General features: G+C 53.2%; 2 protein-coding genes across 4 annotated transcripts in view; one reads left to right on the top strand and one right to left on the bottom strand.

Annotated features, from left to right (window-relative positions):
* The window catches only part of ST3GAL4 (ST3 beta-galactoside alpha-2,3-sialyltransferase 4), a 34,430-nt gene extending 21,197 nt beyond the window's left edge, over nucleotides 1-13,233 (top strand). The window contains exons 2-11 of one of the 3 annotated variants that reach the window (XM_021696333.2): nucleotides 4,446-4,521; nucleotides 4,822-4,894; nucleotides 5,321-5,401; nucleotides 6,485-6,582; nucleotides 6,799-6,859; nucleotides 7,400-7,495; nucleotides 7,592-7,781; nucleotides 8,473-8,616; nucleotides 12,138-12,281; nucleotides 12,583-13,233. In XM_021696333.2, the coding sequence (XP_021552008.2) occupies nucleotides 4,506-4,521; nucleotides 4,822-4,894; nucleotides 5,321-5,401; nucleotides 6,485-6,582; nucleotides 6,799-6,859; nucleotides 7,400-7,495; nucleotides 7,592-7,781; nucleotides 8,473-8,616; nucleotides 12,138-12,281; nucleotides 12,583-12,669 (990 nt within the window). In that variant the 5' untranslated portion in view covers nucleotides 4,446-4,505 and the 3' untranslated portion in view covers nucleotides 12,670-13,233. Of the gene's footprint in view, nucleotides 1-4,445; nucleotides 4,522-4,821; nucleotides 4,907-5,320; nucleotides 5,402-6,484; nucleotides 6,583-6,798; nucleotides 6,860-7,399; nucleotides 7,496-7,591; nucleotides 7,782-8,472; nucleotides 8,623-12,137; nucleotides 12,282-12,582 lie in introns of all 3 variants that reach the window. The other 2 variants (XM_021696332.2, XM_044919298.1) reach the window with 2 other exon arrangements.
* An 8,785-nt stretch (nucleotides 13,234-22,018) lies between these two features.
* KIRREL3 (kirre like nephrin family adhesion molecule 3) overlaps nucleotides 22,019-26,921 on the bottom strand; it is a 128,359-nt gene continuing 123,456 nt past the window's right edge. Inside the window, exons 15-17 of the mRNA XM_021696232.1 lie at nucleotides 26,687-26,796; nucleotides 22,998-23,084; nucleotides 22,019-22,462 (exon numbers count right to left, since the gene is read on the bottom strand). Coding sequence (XP_021551907.1) covers nucleotides 22,019-22,462; nucleotides 22,998-23,084; nucleotides 26,687-26,796 — 641 coding nt within the window. The remainder of the gene's footprint in view (nucleotides 22,463-22,997; nucleotides 23,085-26,686; nucleotides 26,797-26,921) is intronic.

Below are 26,921 nucleotides of genomic sequence, written 5' to 3'. Positions count from 1 at the left end.
GGGGGGTGGGGTGGGAGGGATGGGGTGACTGGGTGATGGACACTGGGGAGGGTGTGTGCTATGGTGAGCGCTGTGAATTGTGCAAGACTGTTGAATCACAGATCTGTATCTCTGAAGCAAATAATACATTATATGTTAAAAAAAAAAGAAGAAGAAGATAGCAGGAGGGGAAGAATGAAGGGGGGGAAATCGGAGGGGGAGACGAACCATGAGAGACAATGGACTCTGAAAAACAAACTGAGGGTTCTAGAGGGGAGGGGGGCGGGAGGATGGGTTAGCCTGGTGTTGGGTATTAAGGAGGGCACATATTGCATGGAGCACTGGGTGTTATATGCAAACAATGAATCATGGAGCACTACATCTAAAACTAATAATGTATGGTGATTAACATAACATAAAAAAAAAAAAAACAGGCAGGAGGGCAAAAGTTCAAGCACAGATCCTTGGAGAAAGCCAGCCTTTAAAGGGAGTGACAGAACAGTCACCAAGGTAGGAGGGAAATCAGGAGAGTCCTGACCCAGAAGCCAAGAAGGAGGCATCTGCTGACAGTATCAAAGTCTTCAGAGGAGGAGGAAGAGGGAAAATAGACCTTCCTCGGGCTTGACAGGAGGCTGCTGGTGGGTTCAGGAGGAGGAGCTATTTCTGTATGAAAATTGGGGTGGGAGCCAGGGGTGGTGTCCAGTAAAGGCGTGAGTGGATATAGCACAGATGCAGAGGGCTGGCCAGTGGAGGTAAGGGTGGACGTGCGGTGGTAACTGGAGGAAGACGTAGAGGCAGAGAGGGGCTTTGTTTTGTCTGAGGAGGAGGGAGATTGAAGTCTGTTTATTCGAGAGGAGTGAAGCGGAGAGAGCGGGAAGAGACAGGGCAGGAGGGGATCCCTGTTCGAACAGTACTGGGGAGGGGAGCCGGGGATCAGTGTCCAGGTGGAGGGATTAGGAGGGAACGGGAGGGGTAGCTGAGTCTAGTTGGGGCAGGCAGGCAGCTCTAGATTTTTTCCTACAGAACCGAAGGGATGGTGACATCGATTATGTGACTTGCTCAAGGTCTCTGAACCAATAAGAATGGAGGCTCTGCTTCCGCCCGCATTGGTCTTCCCAGGCCCCTGCTCAGGGACACTCAGCCTTATCCCTCTGATGGGCCCCAGGGCTCTGAGGCACCTGGCATCGTGTTGTGCCCTTGGGCGGATATGCATTCTGTTCCTCTCGCTCCGGGAGGTAGCTGCTGGGTACTTGCTGCATGTGAGGCTATGAGTGTCCTTACAGCATGAGGCGTGGCCGCTGCTTACGGGAATGGGGGGTTAATTCTTCCCCCTGCGCCCCACGTTCTGCCCTTCAGCGAGGTCTGGGGCAGTGTCACAGCCTCAGGTCAGCGAGGGACACTGTGGATTTGGCAGATCACCTGAGAGCATGCGGACGCCCTGCCCCGGGGTCAGCGTGGCCTAATGTGTTGGGTGAGCTGGTCTCCCTGGTGGTTGGTGGCAGGCGGCGCTGCTGCGCGTGGGACATGAGTGGAGTGGAGCCCTGCTCTCCCGCCCAGGTACTCCCCTGTGACTTTGCCCGTGGCCATTCGCACCCGGACGGCCTGGTCAATAATGCGGGGCAGCCAGCGGCGAGGGGAAGGCTGGGGGTCGCCCCGAGGCTTGGGCTCCCCGAATGTCCACGGCTGCTGGGCTCTGGCCTTGGCTTGGCCCAGCAAGGGGAGAGGCTGGGCTGGTGAAATCCCTGATTGGGGGTCTTGGAGCAAGCTCTAAGCCTAGGCGCTCTGCTTCGCACACACCAGCACTGCTTGGGAACAAAGACATACCCAGGCACGCTTTCTGGGGAAGAGGTCAAAGAGGGCTAGTTGTCTTGTTGCTCGGGATCTGGGCCAGTCAGCTCTGTTCACTCCCACTGCCAAAGGTCTCCTCCACCCAGGTGGGGCCTGGAGGGCAGCCGAGTCTGTGTCTTTCAGTTACTGTGGAGCTCGCTCTGTGTGGTGTTGTCCATCCTGCGGTGTTTGCGCAAATTCCGGTGCTGGGCCAGACACATCAAGTCAGAATTCCTAGGTGTGGGACCCAGACGCTCTTAATTATTTCTTATTTTTAAAAATTTTTAGCACCCCAGGCGATTCTCCTGTTCAGCCAAGGTCAAAAACATCCACCTGAACCAGTGTTTCTCAGACTTGAATGTGCTTATGATTCATCAGGTGACCTTATTCAAACGCAGATCCTGATTTTGTCTGTGTAGAGGGGCCTGCGATCATGCATTTCTTTTTTTTTTAAGATTTATTTATCCATTTGAGAAAGAGAGAGCACAGGCAGGGGGGCGGGGAGGATAGAGGGAGAGACTCTCCAAGCAGACTCCCCACCGAGTGCAGAGCCTGACGCGGGGCTCCATCTCATGACCCTGAAATCATGACCTGAGCAGAAATCAAGAGTCGGACGCTCAACTGACTGAGCCACCCACGCACCCCGAGATTATGCATTTCTAATAAGATCCCTAGTGATGCCCGTGGTGCTGATCTGATAAATGTATTTTGAGCTGCAAGCATCTATTAGGCTAACTTCCCAGTTTTACAACCAAAGAAACTGAGGGTCAGAGAGGAAGAAGTGACTCCCAAGGTAACCCAAGGAGCTATTCATCAGTACTTCCTGAGCGCTGGCTATGTGTTGGGCAGTGTGCTGGATGCTGGGAACAAGACAGACCGCATTGCTACCCTCACAGAACTCATCTTCCAGTGGGGAAGACAGACAGAAAGCAAGCAAGTAAGTAACTAAGCTCGGTAGAGATCAGGAAAAGTGCTCTGGACCGTGCAGGGGTAAGGAATGAATTGGCAGTGGCTGTAGGTAGGTATGGAAGAAGACATACCACTTTCGGAGGAGTGACCAGGGAAGTTACTAGAACCGTGGCTTTTGTTGGCGTCTTCTAACTACAAATCCAGAACTTTTCTTTACTGGATAGGGTCATCCTCCATCCCTCCTGACTCTCCTGGGGGTGTCTGGCTTGGTCCCTACCCCTCCCAAGACTCTCATTCTTTGGTGTTTATGGACTCAGAGCGGAGCCTGGGGGCAGAACATTGACTCCGTCATAGGACAAAGTTCAGGATCATTGATTTATGATTTCTAACAAAAACCAGCTCTCATCCTGATGCTGTCTCCTGCCCTGAAGAAATAATGTGAGGTTTTCCAGGTCGCCCTGAGAGAGCACAAACACTAGAGCTTCCCTCCCTTTCCACGAGGATCCTAAGAATCACCTGGGCTGTTTGTGGAAATGCCTGTCCCAGATTCCGCCCCGTCTGATTTAGCAATCCCCGGGAGGAGCCCTCGAATCTGTGTTTTCAGGAAGCGGTCCAGGGTAACTCTTCTCATTCAGGTGACTTGGGGAACACTGCATGGATGACAAAAATGGTGCCTGGCGTCCCACACCTCTTGGTGTTGTGTGCAAGCTGCCTGAATTCCTTCCCCCGTGTCTCTGCAGCGTGGCCCTGGCTGAGTTTGTGTGTAGGGACCTCTTTGCTTATGTGCATATAACAGCTGACCCCCTTCCAGAGACCTGTCCTTGCCATGCCGGCTTCGCCCTTACCCCAGAGGGTCTCCCATCTCCTCTGACCAGCCGGACCCTCCCTCCTCCCTGCGCTCCCATTCAAAGACTTGCCTTCACGGAGCTTCCCCCAGTGCTGGGACGATGAGGGCTTGGACACTGTTTTCATTTAGCCAGAGTCTAGAAGGGCTGGAGGACCATCCCATAGCCCACCTTCCCCCCAGTGCCTGGCCTGAGTGGATGCATTTGGCTGGAGTAGTGGGAGACTGAGGATGGAGAGGTGGGTGGGAGCCAGAACTAAGGGACTGCTTTGGATGGCGGAGAATAGATAAACCTCAGCTGCATAAAATACAGATCACACCCTTGTACTGTTCACTTCCATGTAAAAGGTGGGTTGAGGGGCGCCTGGGTGGCTCAGTCGGTTAAGCGGCTGCCTTCGGCTCAGGTCATGATCCCGGGGTCCTGGGATCGAGCCCCGCATCGGGCTCCCTGCTCAGCAGAGAGCCTGCTTCTCCCTTTCCCTCTGCCTGCCGCTCTGCCTACTTGTGCTATCTCTCTGTCAAATAAATAAATTTAAAAAAATAAAATAAAATAAAACGTGGGTTGAGGTTCCCATCTGCCTCCTGGAGCTGGCCCTTCCCAGGTCAAACTGAGGAAGGGGACAGAGAAACCACGCCAGAGAAGCTGGAGTAGGCCAGTCTGGCGTGGGACCTCACGTTTGAGGAGTGGGACTTCGGTTCCTTTGCCCCCCCTGGACCCCTGATGCTGTCTTTGAGGGGTTAGGAGGATGTCCGCTCTCTGGATGGCCACGCTGGAAGCAGCTCTGTGCCTTCTGGAGCAGGGAAGGCAGGCTGTGGGTGTGTCCTGCTCTAGTATCTAGGTAGGTTTCCAGAGCTGACCACACACCTGTGACTCCTAACCTCCTAGGTGGCCCGAGGCAGCCGGGATGACAGCTCTCCCCAGGAACCCTGCTACCTGCTGAGAAACATGATCAGCAAGTCCCGTGAGTGTTGTCCCAGGGCTCTCCCACCCTGAAGGATGGGCCCCCAGAAGCAGTCTTCAGCATCATCCTGCGACCCCCTGGGGGTTCTGGAGGCACATGCAGATAGCCAAGGGGCCCTCTCTCCATCTTGAAGGACAGTAGAAACACAGGCCCAACCCCAATGCTAGAAAACTCTGGCTGGGCGAGAGCCAGGGGCCGGGTCTGCTAGAGTTGGAGGTTGCAGGGGCCCAAAACAGGGTCGGTGCACTGGGGCTGTCCCTGCCTGTCTCTGTCTAGCTCCTCTGTGCATGTGCCCTGCAGGCTGGAAGCTCCTGGCCATGTTGGCTCTGGTCCTGGTCGTCATGGTGTGGTATTCCATCTCCCGAGAAGACAGGTACATTGAGCTGTGAGTCCAGCTTCCTTGTCCTTCCATCGGTTCTTCTCAGGAATGGGCTCAGGGATGGAGGGTCATGGGGTGGCGAACCTAGTGGGGCCAGGAGGGTTCAGAGGGCCAGGGTATGACCCCTCCCTTCAGCTGTTAGCATGAAATCCTTCCGGGAGGGTTAGGCAGTGGGTTTGGGGGTAGGGTCTGTGATGCCTCCCCAGGGTCCTCACCCAGGGAGCTCAGGAGAAAGGAGAGCCGGATCTGCAATGAGTTGGTCTCAGAGCAAACGGGTTGAGATGATTCTACCCTGCACATCACTCTCTGGGACCTTGGGACCAATGTCATGGGAGAAGATTGAGGCTGCCTGGGATGCTGGCCCCTGGGCCCCGAGAGGTCTGACTGGAGCCCCTGCCTCCTCTCCTTTTCTGTCTCTAGTTTTTATTTTCCCATCCCAGAGAAGAAGGAGCTGTGCTTCCAGGGTGAGGCAGAGAGGAAGGCCTCTAAGCTGTTTGGCAAGTAAGTACTTGAGGCTGAGGTGAGGCAGGGCATGGGGGCAGGGCACGGGGTGAGGTGGATGGGGAGTTTCACAGGGAAGGGGCCTCAGTGCTGGCTTAGATGGAGGGAAACGTATTAGTAGACACGCGTTAGGTGAGCCCGTGAGGGGAAGAGAGGCCCTTGAACATATGTATGTATGTGTAATATAATATGTAATAATTATTATATACAAGATCATACAATATATAAATATAATTTATATATTGAGTTGGAGGTTGCAAGGGCCCAAAATATTATATTATTATATATTATTTCATATAAGTAATATATTTATTATATACAATGTTATTCTATATTAGATATAATATACATAATACATAATATTTTGTTATTTATTTTATTATTATATGTTATAAGTATGTAATATAAATATGTATTATATATTTAAAATATATAGTATATATCTTAAATATATAATATATATTATATGTAAATACATAATATATATGATATATTATTATAGTATTAAATATTATATAATTACATTATATATTATATAATGCTATATATACTATTAGTCAGGGGCCTGACCCGACCCTGATTCTGGCTTCTTCAAGATTAATCCCTTTCTTTTTTTTTTTTTTTTTTAATTTTTTTATTTTACTTTACTTTTTTTATTAATTATATTTTAATATGTTGTGTTAGTCACCATATGGTACATCATTAGTTTTTGGTTTATTTATTTATTTATTTATTTTTAAAGCTTTTATTTATTCATTTGAGACACTGAGATAGAGAGAGAGCATGAGCAGGGGGAGAGGCAGAGGGAGAGGGAGAAGCAGGCTCCCTGCTGAGCCAGGAGCCCGATGCGGGGCTCGATCCCAGGACCCCGGGATCATGACCTGAGCCGAAGGCAGCCGCTTAACGACTGAGCCACCTAGGCGCCCCGTCTCTAGTTTCATCTTGTTTCATTTTTTCCTCCCTTCCCCTATGATCCTCTGTCGTGTTTCTTAAATTCCTCATATCAGGGAGGTCATATGATACTTGTCTTTCTCTGAAGATGAATTCCTTTCTCATCCCCGCCCTGCTCTCACCTCTGTGCAGCTACTCCCGAGATCAGCCCATCTTCCTGCAGCTGAAGGATTATTTCTGGGTCAAGACGCCGTCTGCCTATGAGCTGCCCTATGGGACCAAAGGGAGTGGTAAGAGCGGCCGGATGGTGGGCTCCCCTCGGCCACACTGCTTCTTGTTCTTTGCTGCCCGCGGTCCCAGTACCCACGTTCTGAGCCAGGCTCTGATGTGGGGTCAGGGGAGGAGCGGGGGCAGTGGAGGCTCTGAGGAGCAGCGGAGGGAAAGTTGGCAGCCTTTGGAAAGCTAGCTGTTGTCATGGGCCCCTCCCAATCTGCGTCTTTTCGTAGAAGACCTGCTTCTCCGGGTTCTAGCCATCACCAGCTACTCCATTCCAGAGAGCATCCAGAGGTAAGGAGACAGTCCTGCCCTGAGGCTGAGCGCCCTCTCCCTCCTGCCCCTACGTGACAGTCATGGGCCAGCACCTCCCAGCGAGCCTTCCTATCTCTGCTCCCCTGCGGCCAATTTGACCCTTCTTCCCAGCCTGCCTATCTCCCGGGGAGGCAGGGACGCCGGTGTCCACGGCAGCTGAGCCTGGGCATCCGGGTGCCCTAGCAGGCAGGGTATTGCCGTGGCAACAGGCGGGCCTGGGCACCAGGCGAGGGGGCTTTGAAACGGGCTTTCTTATTGGTCCCCACCGGGAGCCCTCCCTCCTCCCCTCCTCTGTCTTCCGTGCTCTGCTCGGTCCCCTCTCGCCTTAAAGCCCAGGGCTGTGGAGTCCGCAGGACCGTAAGCAGGACTCCTTGGAGATGCCTGGGCCCTGGGGGATCGGGGGCTGAGGTGGCCTGGGAGGGAACCCGGGGCCAGGCCCGCAGGCAGACCCAGGGCAGGAGTTAAGTGGGGCAGGAGCAGGGATCGCTCCTGGGGCTGATCCCCCTCTCCCCATGGCAGCCTCAAGTGTCGCCGCTGCGTGGTGGTGGGGAATGGGCACCGGCTGCGCAACAGCTCGCTGGGAAACGCCATCAACAAGTACGACGTGGTCATCAGGTCGGTAGGACCGACCCTCGTCCCTTCTGTTTGGGAGTGACTGTCGACCGGCCCGGGGGGCTCGGGGTGACGGACATCCTCCTCCCCGCCTTTCAGATTGAACAACGCACCAGTGGCCGGCTACGAGGGGGACGTGGGCTCCAAGACCACCATGCGTCTCTTCTACCCCGAGTCAGCCCACTTCAACCCCAAAGTGGAGAACAACCCAGACACACTCCTCGTCCTGGTAGCTTTCAAGGCAATGGACTTCCACTGGATTGAGACCATCCTGAGTGATAAGAAGAGGGTGGGTGGGGACACGGGGAGGGGAGGGGTCAGGCCTCAGGGATGGGACCCTGCCCGTCTCAGGACCTCATGCTCCACAACGTCTGCCCTGTGGTCCTAAAGAGCCCACAAGGGTAAGGCGTGAACTCCCTGTTCTGTGGGGCTTCTGAGAAGCCGCCGCAGCAAGGGAGTCGGGGGGCACCCCAAGCTTGAGGCTGCCTGGGCCAGGGAAGCTGCCAGGATATGTGTTTGCTGGTGAGGAACCTGGGAGCAGAGGAGCTGGTCAGTAGTCATTTCCAGACGGGGGCTGGGTTAGAACAGGAGATCTGTCCTTCCGGGTCGTGTCCACTGTGTCTTTCTCTCATTGAGTCAGATGCTGAAGGGTCCCATCTAGCATTTTCGCCAAGTGTTTACACAGCCCCACACTTAAGCCGCTTCCACCTGCTTGAATATCTTTGGAAGCGGGCAGTGGTGGGACCCCATACTCTCACAGCCTGAGCGGGGCCCTCCCGCCTCTCTCTCCCCACTCCTCTCTGGTCGTCCTTCCCTTCTTGGGTGCGGGCCTAGCCTCCACCTCCCCCCCGCAACCCTGCATTCCTGGGGGCCTCTGCCATCACGTGGACCCCATCTGCTGGCTCAGGACCACCAGGCTGGACTTGAGAAACAGGTCTTCGCACACCCTCATCTCTTCCTTCCAATCCTGTGCCCCGCAGGTGCGAAAGGGCTTCTGGAAGCAGCCTCCCCTCATCTGGGACGTCAACCCCAGGCAGGTTCGGATTCTCAATCCTTTCTTCATGGAGATTGCAGCTGACAAACTGCTGAGCCTGCCGATGCAACAGCCACGCAAGATTAAGCAGGTGCAGGTGATGGTGGGCCGTGGGCAGGGGAGTTTCTAGTTTCTGGGGTGGGACGTTTCTAGAGGTTTGGGAAGCCCTGGAGGACCCCAGGAGAGGGGAAAGTAACAACTGAGACAGCAGTCTGCATTTGAACAGCACCTGGGACAGCCTCTTGACCACACCTTGCTGCACTCCCTGGCATTCAGTCTGGTTTATTTGGCTGCCGGAAGGGAGGGTGCGTACTTTTGAGAACCGTGGGGGCACCTGCGAAGCAGGAAGTTGGGGGAGGGTTTTTATAGGGCTTGCGGCCAGAGTTAGGGGCTTTGGCAGGCACGGTCAGAATTTATGAACTAGGGAGTTGCTGGAACAGTCTGTGGCCTTGACTTTTGAATGACTGGGGTTTCTGCAGTTGCTATTAGGGTCACTTCATCTGTGATCTCGTCTTGGAACAGATTAGTCAGAATGAGTTAAAAGGAGCTCGAGCTTCAGTTTGTCTTGTGTGTCCTGCTTTGGTGTGATATGTCAGTTTTGGGAGTCATGGTACAGTTTTGCAAGCTATGGTTTTTGTTTCAGCTGGTGGGCTTTAGCTACCAGCTCGTACCTTTCCAAGGACTTCCACACGTGCCTTTTGAGCCCCCAGAGAGGCTGTGTGGGATAGTTGTCAGAGGTAACTAGTAAACATAGCCAGGACCCGGCTGTCCTGCTTACCCCGTAGCCTTGGGCAGATCAGCCACTTGCAGCCATGTTTTTTTTTATCTGTATGGTGGGGATAGTGTTAGTACTGACCTTTTAAGGCCCTTGTAGAATTTTTTTTTTTTTTAAAGATTTTATTTATTTATTTGACAGAGAGAGACACAGCGAGAGAGGGAACACAAGCAGGGGGAGTGGGAGAGGGAGAAGCAGGCTCCCCGCAGAGCAGGGAGCCCGATGTGGGACTCGATCCCAGGACCCTGGGATCATGACCTGAGCTGAAGGCAGTCGCTCAACCGACTGAGCCACCCAGGCGCCCGGCCCTTGTAGAATTTAAAAACATAATTATGTAACATGCCTATCGCAGAGATTGGTACACAGTGGATGCTCACTGTATTTGCCAAATTTTGCATCAAGAATCTTATTCTTCACTGAATATCTACTGTGATTCAGCTTCATATGTTGAAAGCATCCTTTTGTGGCTGCTCCGTCCCAGGCCCCACATTTGCATGCTTGGGGAGTGAGACATGCACCTTGCCCTAAGGACACTCAGTCTAGCAGAATAAACATACAGGTTGCAACATGGAGTGGCAGAATGCCCCAGTAGAGAGTTGTTCCAAGTGCTGTAGGAGCTGGGAGGAGGGGCAGACCTCTGTGTGGGGCTGGCTGGGAGGCCCCCCCCACCCAGAGGAGGTGGTCTTGGAGTTGGGCCTTTGAGGGGTCATGGGGCCCATCATGCAGAGACTTGGGAAAAAGGTATTTCCTTTGGCAAGACCAACCAGCCCCTCTAGCACTGAGTTCTAGCACAAGTGAAGTTGAGGGGAGCAGAGAGGAGGCGTTTTATGCCCCTGATGGGGTGTGTGGCAGAGGGGGAAGGACCAGAATCCAGCTTCTGGCCGTGGGAGGGGAAAAGGAAGGGATGCCCTTGATGTAGCGGTTTCCCATTGCTGCCTGCCTAACAGATCACCACAGTTGAGTGGCTTAAAACAATACCTATGGATGGACTCATAGTTCTGGCAGTCGGAAGTCCAGCAGGGCATGGCTGAGTTCTTATCTGGAGGCTGGAGTGGGGTTGGGGCGGGGGGACACGCTTCCAGGGTCCTTCTTGTCAGAGGGATTCAATTCCTTGTGGTTCCAGGACTGAGGTCCCATTTCCTTTGCTGGCTTTCAGCCTTGATACCCTCAGCTCTTAGAGATGCTGCGGGTTTCTTGCAATACAGCCCCCTCGACCTTCCAGCCAGCAACAGCATGATAAATCCTTCTTGGGCTTCCCACCCCTGACTTCCTCCATGACTGACCTCTAGACCCAGATGCAAAAGCTCGGGTAAGTAGGTCAAGCCCACCAGGATGATCTCTCTATCTTATGGCCAAGGGCACCTGTTGGGCAATAGACTGTAATGTACTAGGTCTCAGATTTGTAGGTTCCACATGCACTCAAGGGTCATTCTTAGGGACCTCCTGCTACACCATTTATTTTACAGGTGAAGTTGCGAGATTTATCACAATTCTTGGTTTCCAGCTTAGACAGCTGGCTGGGTGGTAACGTGCTTAACTAGTATAGGGAATACAGGGGGAGAGGGGAGTCTGGCAGGTTTCAGGAGCCCGTGACCAGGCAGAGCTGGCTAGCAGGCCATGGAAATGTGGTTCGGCAAAGGTGTGGACTGGAGAAGATAACATAGTGGTGGTCAAAGCAACAGGAGGGAAACAGAAGGCCCCGGCAGGAAGGGACAGATGAAATGACAGAAGAGCTCAGAAGGGACACTGGGAAAAACCTGGGCCGACAAGGTCCAGGGAGCGGCTCCTAAATGGGAGTGGGCAGCCGAAGCAGTCAGGAAGGCAGGTTGTTGAAGCTGAGGAAGGCAAGGTCTGTGAGGTTAGAGTATCAGGTTGCCCATCCCCGTGGCTGAATTAGGGATGGAGAAAGTATGTCTCCCCCTGCCCCCATAGCAGCCCATACGGTGGGTGGGAACAGTATTGCTATCCCTGCTTTACGGAACGGGAGAGCCCACCCTCAAAAAGAGGCACACAGCCCATGAGTGAGAGAGTCCCCAGGTTTTCTGAAAGAGGGGAGGTTTTCCAAAGCAGAGAGCAGAACCTTTACATTCCTTGAGCGAAGAGTCGTAAGCCTGTTTCCCTATCTGTAAAATGGGGCCCATGATAGCATCTACCTCAAAGTGTTTTTGTGAGGATCGGATGCACTCACGTATTATACCGTATTATACGGGGTAAATACTTAACATAGGGTCTGGCACACAGTCAGTGCTCAAAAGGTAATAGATGATGACGATAATTACCATTGTCATTGTCATCCTGATTGCCGTCATCATGCCTCAAGGCCCAAACCCTCCCTGAGCTGTGTTGGGCTATTCTACCCAGTCTGGTAGCCCTGAGCTACCTGTGGCTATTTAAATTTAAATTTAAGTCAATTAAATTAATTAAGTATAAAATTAAATAAAGTGAAAGATTCAGTTCCAGCCCCACTCCCATGCCCGGTAGCCGCATGTGGCTCATGACTGCGGTGTAGACCGCCTAGATGAAGAACATTTCCGTGGAAAAGAAAGTCTGTTGCAGGGGCGCCTGGGTGGCTCAGTCGTTGGGCGTCTGCCTTTGGCTCAGGTCATGGTCCCGGGGCCCTGGGATCGAGCCCTGCATTGGGTTCCCTGCTCCACGGGGAGTCTGCTTCTCCCTCTCCCACTCCCCCTGCTTGTGTTCCCTCTCTCGCCGTGTCTCTCGCTGTCAAATTAATAAATAAAATCTTAAAAAAAAAAAAAGGCTGTTACAAATTGCTGGCCTAGAAGGCAGTGACAGGAGCAGGGCTCCCTCTAATACCTTCCCCACCCCTTGTCCCTCAGAAGCCCACCACCGGCCTGCTGGCCATCACACTGGCCCTCCACCTCTGCGACCTGGTGCACATCGCCGGCTTTGGCTACCCAGATGCCCACAACAGGAAGCAGACCATTCACTACTACGAACAGATCACACTCAAGTCAATGGCGGTAAGCGGCCCCTGCTCCCGAGCTGGCTGGGGCGGAGCTGGGGACACTGGGTGAGTGAGAGTGGTGCCAGGGGCCCAGAGGCAGCTCGTGGTGAGGTCACTCGGAGGGTGGAACCCAGACCCCTGGGCTCCCGGCCTGAGTCCGCTGTCTCTGGCCACACAGGTCCTTCCTTCCTTCCGGGAGCCAGCCCAGGGAAGGGAGCCCCCAGAAGGGCGGGGCTGTGGGGAGCACCAGAGAGACCTTCTTGCGCCGGGGAGGTCCCTGGGAGTCCCTCAGTTTGCTTCCTTGGCTGTCTCCACAGGGGTCAGGCCACAATGTCTCCCAGGAGGCCCTGGCCATCAAGCGGATGCTGGAGATGGGAGCAATCAAGAACCTCACGTTCTTCTGACTCGGGCAGGAGCTGTACCCATCAGTCCGCCTGCTCTGCCACCTGAGCGGCCCTATCCATGGCTGTGGGGGTGCCTGGTGCCAGCATGACCTGCTTGGACTCTGCCTCCCCTGTGTGCAGAGGGGTCCTGGTACTGGCCGGGCCTGAGACGGGGCCCTGCCCCTGGCGGCTCTCGCGGCGGCCGGATCTGGTCAGGGTGGAGGCCCCCGGGTGGCGGGAGGCCGTCTGAGGCGCAGGGTTTATGCTGTGGCACCCTCTCTCCACCAGTGCCGGGAGCTTATTTAATGGGCTATTTAATTAAAGGGTAGGAACGTGCCACGGGCTGGTCCCATGGCATCGGAAAAGGGGGCAAAATACAGTGTTCTGCCCACTTTCGATAAAAACACAGAAGTGCTGGGTCCACTACAGCCTAGACGCAGAGCAGGCCTCCCAGGAGGGCAGGGGCGTCTGGAGCGGGTGGGTGCCCTCCAGAGAGGGGCTGCTGCCTCCCAGCGGGCTTGGGGAGAGCAGTGGGATGGGGGTTCCACGGAGAATGGGACCTCATCTAGAAAAGAGGTTTGAAACCTAACATTAAACTATTTTTCCTAAAATGGAAGCACTTGTGATACCCTGTGTCCTTCAGGTTGGGGAGGACATGGAGGGGGCAAGTGGGTCACAACAGTGTCCCCCCCCCCCCCGGCCCCCAGCACTAGACAGGCTGGTTAAAGACCAGCAGTGTCTCTGGGACCCTGTGGGACCCAGAGGAGGCCATGGTCATTCAGGAAATAATTACTGGGTACAGTGCTTGGTGCCAAGTCATTCATTGTCACCCTGGTGAAGCAGGAGAGCAGGTGGCGCCCAGAGCAGGCTTCTGCTGGACACCCAGCCTGGCATTCTACATCCTGGTTTACTTCTCAGAGGTAGGGAGAGGCAGGAGGATGCCAGATGGGAATGGCAGAACCCTCTCCTCCTCTCCCCGCTCCCTCTCAAGCCTTTCTTTTCTAAAACCTCATGCTGGGAGGTGTGTGTTTGAGGACAGGGGTGGAGTAAGACAAAGGAAGCTAAGTTTCCTTTCTCAAATTAAGTGGGAATCATAAAATGGAGTTTACAGAAGGTCCTGCCCAGTGGCCCAGGCTGCCAGGATTGGGATGGGCAGGGTTTGGGCAGCGTCTGAGGGATTTGGCAAAGCCTATCCAGCCAGTTGCCGGGCCAGGGGACAAAATGCTGTTTTCCGTGGGTTTCTAGAATTATGAGAGCCCTGCCATTTGCCTGTATCTCCCCGTTTTGTTCTCCATCTTCCCAGGCCTGCTTAGCTGCCAGCCGGGCATCTTGCCACCTCCACAGCTGTTCCTTTACATCTGGAGCCAGGAGGGAGAGCTGGAGCTCCCCCACAGGGAATGGGACTCACAGCTGCGTTCCTGGCTTTCTCAGAAAGAGTTGCAGCTTTGAGGTTTTGAGACTGCGAGACTGGGACAGGACAGATAAAGAGGGGCAGAGATCTGGGAGAAGCGGAGGAAGATGACACACTTCTGGGCCGAGTGTGGGAGTAGCCTTGAGAACACCCAGCCTCGTGCCACAAAACAGTCCTGAGGAGTATCACTGGGAATAGAATTGCCTGCTCTCTCAGAAGCCTGGTGGCATTACTTTGCCAACTGCCTTCCCCCCAGGGGAGAGGGGGATTCCGAAAGCAAATAGGGCCGCAGCCTCTGCAGCCCCTTGCCCTCTCCCCTCTACTTGGGCAAGCTTTGTCTCCCAGGCTTTAACATGGGTGGTGGCGGGGTGAGGTGGGGGGCAACTTGTTGACTCCAACAGGAGTGTGAACGTGTGCCGGGATCTTAGCTCTGCTTATCTCTAAGGCTTCCCCAGCAGCTTCTCGTGAGGGTATGCAAGGGAGTGTCCATTTCCCCATCCAGGGCCACTGAAAGTGGCTGTCAGCACATATGATCCAGCTGTCCTGGACTGGGGCCACTGTCTCTTACTGAACATGCCTAAACTTGAGCCAGAATCCAGCACACAGGGATGGGTCAGATTCCCCCCTCCACCCCGCCCCCCTAAACTCCACACACATGCATAGAGACACGGGAGCATTTTACATTCTTGTTGGGTTATGCCTCTGATGCCGTATGCAGTCTTTCACAAGTACATACTGATAAGTGTGTATGGGGAGGGGGCATATATATCTAAACTGGCCATTGTTCCCTTGGGTGGGCTCAGCTCTCTCCAGGGTGCCCCAGCCCCAGTGCAGATTACAGATTGAGTCAGTACTGGCCCAACGTCAGAGCGGGGAGTAGAGCTTCGATTTGGAGTCGTTGGCTGGGGTTCTTTGGTGTTCTGAGAAAGGGACTGCCGTTCTTCAGTTAGCTCAACCAATGGGAATGAACTGCCTCCCAGTCGGCCTGGTACTGATTAAACAAACGTGCCCTGAAAATGAGGCAGGAGGGGAAGTAGGGAACACTATGGGAAAGCACTTGAGTGCAAGTCTACACATCTGGGCTCTACACCGGGCTCTGCCACGTCATTCTGTATGACCGTGGGCCAGTCATTTCTCCATGTCTAAGCTCCGATTCCTACATTCATTGAGACGAGAGGGTGGTCCAGCCAATGAGGACCACTTACACCAGAACTATCTGGGGGTGATTTAAGAATGCATTCCTGGGTCATATCCAGGCCGCTGGGGAGGAGGCTCAGGAATTTGGAATTTTAACAAGCACCCAGAACCACCGCTCCAGCAGTCTAGACTCCAGGATGAGCTCACGGCCTCTTTCAACTCCACGGTCTGCGCGCGCACAGCCCGACCTAATCCCTGGTGTCCCTGAGGGGTGTTAATTAGGCGCACGCGCGCTCCTCTCCCGCGGGCGGCGGGCCACGCAGCAGCAAGGACGCTCCGTTTGCCCCGCCCCCAGCGGCGGCGGCGGCGGAGGTCTGGGCGCGCATGCGTCGCGGGCGCGGGGCTGGCGCTGACCGCTGTGGGAAGCGGGTGGGGACGGGTGGGGACGGGTGGCGACCTCCCGCAGTCTACCCGGAATCCTGTGGGGCGCTCACCGCAGCGCCCCGCCTCGTCCGAGGCCGGCGCCTCCCTGGCAACCGGCTCAGGGCCTGGCGATGGCTGCAGAGGGAGCCCGGGGCGAGCTGGGGGGGTGGGTTCGCCCCCTTCTACCCGGGTTTGCTCAGCCTCTGTAGACCGGGGCTCCTCTGCCTCCCGCTGGCTCCTTCACGTGACCTCCGTTGACTTCACCGCAGAGGCCGGGGCGAAACAGATTTGGACTGCGAGGGAGCGGAAGAGAGCTCCACCCAGTGTGGACAGTGGGGGAAACTGAGGCCCGGAGAAGTGAAGGGACCCCCAGCTCGACCGCCTAGCTGGGCAAGACAAGAGTTTAAGCCTTTTACCTAGCTCAGGAACACATTTAAATAAATGATATTCTGTACTCACAACACATCGTGTTGCCTTAATTTTGGACACTTCGGGTTTTTATTTACACTTTCTGAGGACATAAATACATCCAGTTGCTTTACCCCCAGAGGCTGTCTAGCTTGTGAAAAACTTTGAGCTTGGAAACAGTTCTGTCTTTGAGGCGGCAAAAGGCGTAATGCACGAAAAATACGGACGGTCGGATCCGGGGTTCTCCCTGCTGTCAGGTAATTAGCCAAGTACACCTCTGCTCCTCCATCTGTATTATGCATGCCTATCTCACAGTGAGGTTTAAGGATCTAATGAGAATACGGTTGTGAAAACACTGTGTAGACTGTAAAGTATGATATAAATACTAGATTGAAAAGCTGCCTCACATGATGGAAAATCCCGGAAAGCATACAAAACAGGTGAGGTACACGTCTGTAGGGCCAAATTTGCCCAGGTACTGAGATGGCTGGTTACAGAAAAGTCTTTGTCTTCAAATCACCCACAAGCTAAATACCACATTGGCGAAATGACTCAAATGCAGGCTTTGCATAATCAAACAATGAACAGTGAGTTCGAACTGCTCTCTGGCAGTGGTTTTCAAGTTGAAGTCAGATGCCTTTAGGGGTTTTTGGAGAAAGTGGTTTCTTGGGCAACATGATCCATTTTGATGGCATGCAGGAGGAGGTTCCTAAACTAAGGTTGGCAAGGACGAGATCTCAGAGTTGGGATGCTCTCCTCCAGACCCTCTGACCTTTTCAATGTCTTAATCATAGCTTCAGTAAACTCTTTGTTAGTTTTGAGCATTCCCATGGTTCTGCACCCAGATGCAGTTCCAGGAAAAATTTTCAACTTAAAAGTTTAAGGAGGGATACATGGTGAGTGTGTGTAGTGTTAGCCTGTTTTTCCTGTCCAGTTCTTCTGCAGTGAGTTTACCGCTCGTAAGACACTTGGGGGATCCTGTGCCCGAGAAATGAACCTTGAAGCTCATTATTAGGTGTCAGATTTGGTGGGGGGGGGCAAATGTATCGGAAGGCTCCACTTCATGGAAAGTGATTACAGAGAGCTGGGAGCAGGTGGGAGAGACCACAGTCCTGTCTAGGGAGGCTAGCACAGACGATCTGACAAAAGTTTTTAGGGAAAAATGAACTTTTGGGGGTTGATTTTAGGTTCCTGGAGAAGATCAACAACTTAAAGCCCACCCACCCCTCGAGAGAGGCACAGCTTTCTCTCATGGCAAGACTGGGAGGGTGGAGCTGGGCGGAGGGAATGAGAGAAGGCTCAGATGTTGAAATCACCCTAGGGATAGAAGTTGGAATTACTGAACTAAGCTATTCCAGAACCATCTATCGTTCTGAGGCTTCCTAAAACACTATTTACAGACATCACCAACTTTAACACTTAAGGAGTATCTTCTCTTGCTTAAAGATGTGTTTCTCTCCTGAGGAAAAAACTCACAAAAGTAGAAGTTACAATCTGGTAGGGAGAGTCTCTCCTGTCTGTTCTTTTTCTCTGTAGGTTTCTGTCCCACTCCTGTAGCCACACATGGCAGGAGAGCAAGCGAAACTTTTAAATTAAAAGTCAGAGAGGAGGTTCTTATCGGAAAATTCCTTCTTCGTTCAGTATTTCTCCCAAGTGCAATGTCCTTTAGTGTCATGGATACACTGCCTACGGGTCAGGCAGCAGGGCCCTCTAATTTCCTTACAAAGGGGGTGAAAGTGGTATCTTTTAATTTAATACCCCCGACAATGTCTCTGCCTAATTGAAGGTGACCTTCAAGGGGATGAGTCCCCATATTCAGCTCCTATCCCGAGTAGCACTTTTCCCCTTGCATAGTCGGTAACAGATTTCGGAGAAGCCCCAGTTAACTAAGACCCAGATTCTCCCAAAGAAAACCTGTTTCCTGAGACTTCATTTACCTTGTCTTTGAACATTAATAATTTGGATTCACGGCACAGAGGACAGTTAAAAGGGAGCATTATTCGAATGGTTTCCTAGCACTCCAAAATATTTCCAAGGACTGGGACACCTGGGTGGCTCATTCGGTTAGGCATCTGGGATCGAGTGCCACATCGGGCTCCTTGCTCATCAGGGAGCCTGCTTCTCCCTCTGCCTGCTGCTCGCCCTGCTTGTGCGCTCTCTCTCTGACAAATAAATACATAAAATCTTAAAAATATATATATATTTCCAAGGGCCATAGGTTAAGAAGGTTAAGAAGGAAAGGAAAGAGATGTCTTTGCATAGCTCAGGGTCCCTGATCAGCAAGCTCAGGGGTTGAGGATGTCCTAGCCCCTGGGGGTGGGCTGAGTGGACTGTCCCAGAGAGGAGCTCTGGGAACATGGAGTGGCACCAGGGATGTCAACCACAATTCAATGATGTCGCTTGTGAATGGCGTGTGTTCACAAAAGGCCTTTTAAAGATGAGGGCTGTGTAGGAGTGAAGAAACCTACAGGGCCTGTGATAATGAAAGCTTTTAGCGTCTGTCAAAGACTTAGCCGTTAGAGAGGAGGGGGAGATGGACCCAGGAGGAATAGCAGTTAGAGAGAGACAGAACGGATGGTCCTCCTCTCCTTATAACAAACATGTATTCATCCAGGGAAACAAATCTTTATTTTTAGACAGACGACTAGCTTGAAATTGTCTCATTTCCCCCAGTTTATGACCTAGTTAGAGAGACTGAAACATAGGGGTTTGGGGAAAAGATGATTGGAGCCTTACCACGAACAACAAGTAACCATCATAGTGAGAGCAAGAGCTCCTTATCAGTGATTCTCAAAGGCGCTGGTAATTTTGATGCTAAAGCTGCAAATAAATGGCTGGTATATGGTTACATCTCCTAAAAACAACTTAGATAAGAGGGTTTTTAAAAGACTTTTGTAAAAGGGAAGTAAAATTTAAGATTTAGCGGAGATGTCCTTAGTCTTAAGCACAGCAGGTGGTATTTTAAATAAAAATCTCTATACAAATTAAGATCATTTTTATTTAAATTACTTATACTTCTAATTTTAATAAAGAGTTTATTTTGTAGGGAACCTTCCTAGAGCATAAACTAATGGCAGGACTCCCCCTCCCACCCCGCCTTGGTCTTTTTTTCTGGTGCCCTCATAAACCGCACACAGGATACCTGGGCAGAGCTAATGGAACCTAGGGTGTGGACCTTGGGATTTCGGTTCAAGTTCCATAATGGCACATGACTTACACCCCCGTGTCCCTCCCATGCAGGCAGTGAGAAATGGATTTCCCGTTGGCTCCTTTTCTCCTGTTCTGAGAAGCCTCCTAAGGATGGCCTCATGTTTATTTTCTTTTTCCCCGGGTCCTCTCCACTCCGGAAGCTCAAAGGCAGCTTTGAGGCCCTATTACTTTAGAGCACTTGGTTCAATCAGCTTCATCAGAAACGGATTTGCTGTGGTATTCTAGTTCATCCTGTGAGAGTGTTTCCTGTTCCATGAAAGTTGAAGAGGTACTGGAAATGACCCCGGGCTTTCCAGACTGATAGCGAGCCTGAGAATCAGAAACCAGGCTCCCATCCAGGGCCTGGGAGCCAATAATTAATTTTAACACTATCAGAAAACTGGATACTGGTCTGGGTGGGGGTGGGGGTGACTGCATACACAGGATAGCTTTGTTTCCCAGGAGTGCGGTCTTTCCAGGTCGCCTGGGGACTTGAGGTGGAGGATGCCAGTCCCACCCGCCTTCCTAATGGAGCTGTGGTCCCTCCTTGCTGAGCCCGCCCCAGAGTGGGAACTAGCAGGTGGCCTTTACCGTCAGCCATTTGCATCATATTCTAGGATGACCGCAGCCTTGAGTTTGTGTTTTAGGTGGAAATATTTCACAGGGGAGATCATGTGTGTATAAAGTGTTGCAGAGGAAGTTATCTAGGGAACTGGGGAATTTTGAAGCAATAGGAAATATGGTAGAAGCAGGACATTCCTCTGGGTGGAGGCGTTATGAAGATTATATATAGAATCTGTGGTTGGGGCCATCCAAGGAATCAGTATATATGAAAAGAAGGACAGACTTTTGAGGTGCAGGTTCATATGATGGGTAAGGATTACTGGGGAAGGTTGGACAAGAAGGGGTCTAACCTAGGAGGAACCTCCAACCTTAGAGACACTTTGGGTTTTCCAAAGCTCCGTTTGGATCCCGCTCCTCAGCCAGCACTCTAACTTGCCCCTGTCTGCCCATCCCATCTGGTCTGCCATCACTACCTGGAGTCTTCCATTCAAACAAGGCCATTCTGACATTATTTGAGGCTCTGAAGAGAGCCTCCTGCCCTGAACCCCTAACAGAGGGAACTTCCCTTGCAGAACATTGCTGAGAGAAAGGCCTAGAATGACCCCCCCGCAAAAGCCCAGTATGACCACGTTGCCTCTGCGCTGTATTTGGCATGGGCCCTGCCTTTGCACACCCTCTGGGCTGAGGCCGTTGACAGGGAGAGGAGCCTGCCTGTAGGGGCTGTTGCCACCACAACCAGAGTCATCACTTGCTTTCATTATCTAGGACAATTAATCAGAGAAGGGCAAAGAACCTTGTGTTCCCAGAGCATACTCTGAACTCTTGGCTTCTTCCCGTGGCTCAGCAGAAACAAAAGGACAGAATGGATATGGTGGAGTAATGGCCGTAATATTTAGGTGGTGAGTAATTTCAGGTGGTGAGTAGACGGGGTGATGTGTAGATGGACTTTCTCTCTTGCCGGGGCAATTGTTCCTTGTACCCACTGATAACGAGCCTGAGAATCAGAAACCAGGCTCCCACCCAGGGCCTGGGAGCCAATAATTAATTTTAACACTATCAGAAAACTGGGTATCAGAAAACTGGATACCGGTCTGGGTGGGGGTGGGGGTGACTGCATACACAGGATAGCTTTGTTTCCCAGGAGTGCGGTCTTTCCAGGTCGCCTGGGGACTTGAGGTGGAGGATGCCAGTTCCTTGTGTGGATCTAGGCCCCTGAGATTCAGCAGTTGAGAAGGCGAGTCTCATCATTTTAAAGACCTGACCTCTAGTCCCCTTAAGCCCTACGTGCTCCAGGAAACACTCTCTGCAATGACTGTTGGAAGAACCCCGGCCCAGAGAAACTCTCACACTTATGTTAACCCCGATTGTGCTGGAGGGCAAGAGGACAGTACAGGAAGCAGGGGTGGGTGGGGAGGCTCTGAATTGCACAGCCTGGCGAGGGGAGTGTTGGGCAAGGTTCCCCAGGTGCCGCCATGTTCCCTCCTACCCCTCCCTCTCCCTCCCAGGACACCAGTCTCCGACTGGGCCAGTCCCACCTCAGAGTTCAGAGGCCTCAAGTCCAAGGACAGAACTGCAAGAGTATGGACACAAAACACCGAACAAATTGGGGGTGGGCTCACGGCCAGTGTGGCGGGAGAGATGCTCTGGGGCCATTTCTGGCTTCTCAGCATCCAGGGTCTGGGCTCTGAGCAGCAGGGGGCGCTGGGGGGGGGGGGGGGGGGGGCAGCCTGGTGCTGGGACGCGCTTCACCCTCCTTCTCCCCAGCGTTGTGGAGGATAATAGGTACAGGGGTAGGGCTGTGGGCAGCAAGGGGTAGAGCGCAGGGGGAGGCCGGAGAGTGGACGGCAGTTTCATTAAAGCAAAGTTCTAGCTGCCTCGAGTGCCTGTAGGGGGAGGGCCTCCAGGAAAGGGCCGGACCGGAGGGCCCAGCACCGAGCACAGCGCACTCAGCTGCATCCTCCGACCGCGTCCCCCCGCCCCCCCCCCCCCCCCGCCTCTGGCACGCTGCAGCTGGGGACCCGGGTTTGTGCTTGATCAGGGCTTCCGAGGAGGGCAGTCGCAGAGGCACGGGTGGCGGCGGGGGAGGGGGGGGGTGCTGTCCTGGAGGCGGCCAGTTCTGGGGTCCTCTGCAAGGCACCCACAGTCTCTGGAGAGCCAGAAGGTGGCATGCTCCCCGCCCCCCCCACCCCCACCCCCACCCCCGCTTCCCCAGCCCTCCCCAGCGCCGGTTTGGGATCCTCAGACATGAGTCTGCATCCGCCGCTGCAGGGGTCGGCTGGGGTCGGAGTTCTGGGAAGAGGACTGGGAGTGGTGGGAGGACGAGGCAGAGGCCTTGCTGGCCTTGTCGAACTGCACGTAGCCGTCCTGCTTGCCGCTGCTGCTGACGCTGCTGTCACACTGCGTGTCCAGGAAGGAGCTGCTGTCGCTGAGGGAGCCCCTCTGGAACTCGCGCTCGCAGAGCTCGATGGACGAGCTGCCCATGCCCAGCACGAACCTCTGCCCGTAGTCGTAGAGGCGGCCCTGGCCGCTCAGGGTGCTGTAGATATTGGTGAAGGACATGCCCGTGGGCACGCGCTGCTTGCCCGCGGGGCGCAGGTCCGGCTGGCAGCTGCTGAGCGAGATGGTGGGGGTCGAGTGGTGCTCTTTGAAGGTGTTGACGCTGTAGTAGCCATTGGTGGGGTCCTGGGAGGGGGCCAGAGCGAGAGCAGCGTCACCCGGCGGGCACAGCCTTTCGAGGCGGTCCTCCTTGGCACGGGGAGGAAGGGGACAACGGCGGGCTCGGGTCGGCGGCTGGAAGGCGGGCAGGGGCGGGCGGGGATTGCGGCGGCCGCAAGGGGGCGAGAGCCCGAGGGCATGCGGCAGGGGGCGCTCCACGCGCCACGTGTCACTAGGTCGGGCCGGGGCAAAGGCGGCTGAGAAGCCGAACTTGAAGGGTTTTTGTGTTTTTGTCCAGAACATGGCTACTTAATTTAAAAACGGTGTTTGTGAGGAAGCTGTGGGAGAGGAAGACCGTGGGGCCGCAGCCTTCACTCTCCCGCCTCCTGGGGCAGGTGAGCGTCCCACCTCCGGGAGAGAGAGAGAGAGAATAGGCACCTGTCCTCAAGGTGACCTCTGGCCTCCTCGTTTCCCGTCCTTGTTTTCTGGATCTGGGCCTTAAGGCGTCAGGGCTGAAGTCAGGATTCCACAGCTGTGACTTCCAGCCTGTGGCTATTCTTACCTTCAGGTTCTGAAACTCCTTCTCCTCTTCTTTGAGAACCTCCAGCTGCTTCAGTACTGAGTCTTGTTGGAATTCACCCCGGTCCATCTACAACCCGAAAATGGCTGCTCAGTGGATTGGAGGTGGGCTAAGCGTCCACTTCCCCCAAGGAAAAGATAGAGAAATGAACTCAAAAGAAGCTTGCCATCTCTGTCTCCCCCTCCCCACCTCCTTTCCCTGGCTGGCATGGGGGCATGGGGAGATCCCAGATGTCCTCATTGTTCCTGGATCCCTGTCCTGAGAGACAGGGAGAGACAGGAAGAGTGTGTGTGTGTGTGTGGGGGGGGGGGGGTTGCAGTTTGCTAAGACCACACTTTCTTCCCTTGGGCTAGGGCATGACTTCCAGAGATCTCACTTGGATGATTCAATTCAACTCATTGAGCATTTACTGAATTTTGGGCCAGGCATACACACATTGAGGGACATTAAGATAGAGCTATACACAACAGGGAGCTGGGTCTGTAGATAAATAATTACAGAACCTCTGGGTTCAGAGGGCACAGACTGGGGTCCCAGTAGGGCAGCTCATCACCCAGTGCTAGGCTCCGTGAGGGAAAGAATCACAGTGCAGGACTACCTGTGAGATGCCAGCAACATGGGCCACACCTGTTATTCATAGCAATGGCTTCGATGTACTAAATGTTACCTTCCTAACAGAGGCCAAAGAACCTCGGGGCAAGGATCACTTCCAGCTTCTCTTTGGGTCCCCAACCCACCTGGCACAGCACCTTGTCTATTGTGGTCATTGACCAAAATGCTTTTGGGGTGAAATCACAGGTAACTTTTAATTTGTCATGCCTAGCACAGTGCCTGATAGACCGTAGGGCTGTTGCAAATGTTATGTTTGTGTTGGATGAATGAATGGAATGGCATAGCTCTTGATCACTGAAAATGAAAGTAACGGTTAGATGGAAGGTGGAAAATCAAGCATGCTTGGCACACGGTGGGTACATGAATCTGGATAACCACAGTGACGCTTACTTATCCTGTGGCACACAGATGCTTCCCGGGTGGCACTTCTGCATATGACATGATCTAGGACAGCCTCCCACCCACTCTCTGAGCTGGGATGTTTCTTCTCCCTTGTGACTCACTTTCTTGGTCTCTTTTTGGAGCCTCATGGCATCAGCTAGAGGATTTCCATTCTGTTTCACCCTCACTGATGCTGCTTTTTTCCGGTTGGGCTCCGGTAAATGTTCTGTGTCTGCCTGAATTGGAGGGCTTTCCCACCAGATTTAACTTCTAAGCCTACCTCTCATCAATGTTGGGGCCTTACAGGGGCCAGGGGGTGGAGGGAGTGGGGGAGGGGAGGCTCCCAGCAGGTCCCTCTGCCAGGGTCCCTCCCTCGACCCAACCTCACACACCCTTTTTTTTTTTTTTGAGATTTTATTTATTTATTTGAGAGAGAGAGAATGAGAGACAGAGAGCATGAGAGGGAGGAGGGTCAGAGGGAGAAGCAGACTCCCTGCCGAGCAGGGAGCCCGATGCGGGACTCGATCCCCGGACTCCAGGATCATGACCTGAGCCGAAGGTAGTCGCTTAACCAACTGAGCTACCCAGACGCCCCACACACCCTCTTAACTGACTATTGAGTGACGCCCACTCTTTCTCAAGGGTTTGGATTACAGGGTGTGCAGACACTCTGAGGCAATCAGGATGTCCCAATGGGAGGGAATTCAAAGTCCTTTTTGGGAGGAAGGACAGGTCAGGATACTTCCACACCAGCCTTGATGAAGCTCATCTACAGAGACATCTATTCCTTCTTGGATCTAGGCTCTGGTTTCCACTCTTGTAAGATTAATTGCTCTCCTGTGTCAGGCACTGTGTTTGGCCTGGGGGAAACAGACACGCATAGATTTGGGAATGTGCCCTTCTGGAACTTTGAGATAATTGGGGAGCTGACGTGTAATCCAGCAAGCTCTATAAAAGAGGAGCATGCAACATGTTTGAGGAGAGCAGGAAGTGTGTAGCTCTGCCAGCAGTGGGGAGGGGGAGAGGGGGAGGGACAAGCATGGACAATGATGGAGGAAGTGACATTTGAGCTGATTCTCCTAGGAAAATGTGAAATTTTTTTTTTTTTTATTTGCGAGAGAGAGAATGAGAGAGAGCACGAGAGGGAGGAGGGTCAGAGGGAGAAGCAGACTCCCTGTTGAGCAGGGAGCCCGATGTGGGACTCGATTCCGGGACTCCAGGATCATGACCTGAGCCGAAGGCAGTCGCTTAACCAACTGAGCCACCCAGGCGCCCAGAAAATGTGAAATTTAATAGGCAAGATCAACAGGGCTGTGTAAAGCCTCAGAGGTATAAAAGACTCAAAAGCTGGGAACAGCAAGTTTTTGGGATGTCTGGAGGGCCGGGTCCATTTAGTAGGAAGATGGAGCTGGAAAGGCCAGCAGCTGCCACCTCTCCATGAAGGGCCTGATGACACGCTTGGTGGTTGGACTTTATCTAGTAGACAGGGGGAGCCACTGAGGGATTTAAGTAGGATAGTAACAGGATCCAATTTGCATTCTAGAAGGACCCTTTTTGTGGGACTCTGGAGGGTGGATTGAATAAGGTGGTTAAAAAAAAAAAAAAAGATGGTGAGACCACTAGGCTGTGGTATTAGTCCAGGGAGCCACGATGAGGCCCCATCAGGGAAGTCATAAGGGGACAGGGGCAAGGGCACACATTTTGAGAAAGTTTCTGAAGTGGAACTGAAAGGACCAGAGAATGAGATTTGGAAAGAAAAAGACCCGGTGAGGAAAATGTCAGTTCAGCTCAATCACGTTGGTGAGCTTCCACCAGGGGCTGCGAGTCTTTCGAGTCTCGGGGATGAACAAGGCAGCTTGCTCACCAGAGCGGAGACAGATAAGGGAAAGGGTGATTTTACAGCCACACAGTGGCTAACATGTCCTGAGCACTTACTGTGTTCTACAGGCTCCAAGCCCTTTATGGGTTTACTCATTCGGCCGTCACCACGGCCTTGTGCGCTATGACTTTCATCCCCACTTCACAGGTGGGGAGACTGAGGCACAGGCAGTCTCCCTGCTCTTCACCCCCAGGCTTGCTGCTACTCCCTCAAGGTATTTGAACCATGACATAGTATGCCCTAGAGTTTTCTAGCACAGTTTCCCAGGTTCCTGCTTGTACAGCTGGGTGGATTATGGTCAAGTAACAGGAATCTGGAAGAGGAGGGGCAGCCTGAGGTTTGCTGAAGAGGTGAAGTTATGAGTTTGCTTCTGGTAAGTACTCCGGTTCCTGAAGAGGAACCTGTGTTCCTTGTAGACTTTTGGGGCTGGCTTTGGGGGAGGGGCAGGGCATGTACTGACTATCTATCATATTCATGTGTGTATAGAATTATGTACTAAGTGACAACATATTATGGCACTTTATGCACGTGTTGTCTCTCTACTGAACAGTCAGGTTCTTTGAAAGCTGGGACGGCATCTTAGATGGCTTTGAGTCTCCCAGAACACCAAGTGCAATGTAGCAGACAGACAATAACTCTTCGTTGGCGGAGAGTGGGTGCCTGACCTATTATGGGGGGAGGGCACATCTTGACCGATGCTCTGCTTCTCGGGAGCATCCAGGCCACCAAGAAGCCTCTGGGACCAGGACCTTCGGGGCACAGAGGTCGGGATGGGGTGGGGATAAGATGGCATTCTCACCATCAGCTGCTTGATGGTGGGGTGTTCTTCAGCCTCCCGGCCGGAGGCAGGCTCCTTATGGACAATCTCCACTCGGATGTCATTCTTGGCCGACACAACCCCTTTGAGATCTGGACGTAAAATAGGAAAGTGTAGATGACAGGTTCAGTCCATCCTCAGGCGTCAGGGCCTGAGATGTCAAGCCCCCACTCCCCCCGCCCCCCGCCCCCAGGGTTCACCCTCCAGCCCCTGAACT

The sequence above is a fragment of the Neomonachus schauinslandi genome, chromosome 11 (assembly GCF_002201575.2).
Source record: "Neomonachus schauinslandi chromosome 11, ASM220157v2, whole genome shotgun sequence".
NCBI classification, from domain to species: domain Eukaryota; kingdom Metazoa; phylum Chordata; class Mammalia; order Carnivora; family Phocidae; genus Neomonachus; species Neomonachus schauinslandi.
Note: the sequence above shows the minus strand (reverse complement) of the source record. Positions and strands in the feature narration are given on the sequence as shown.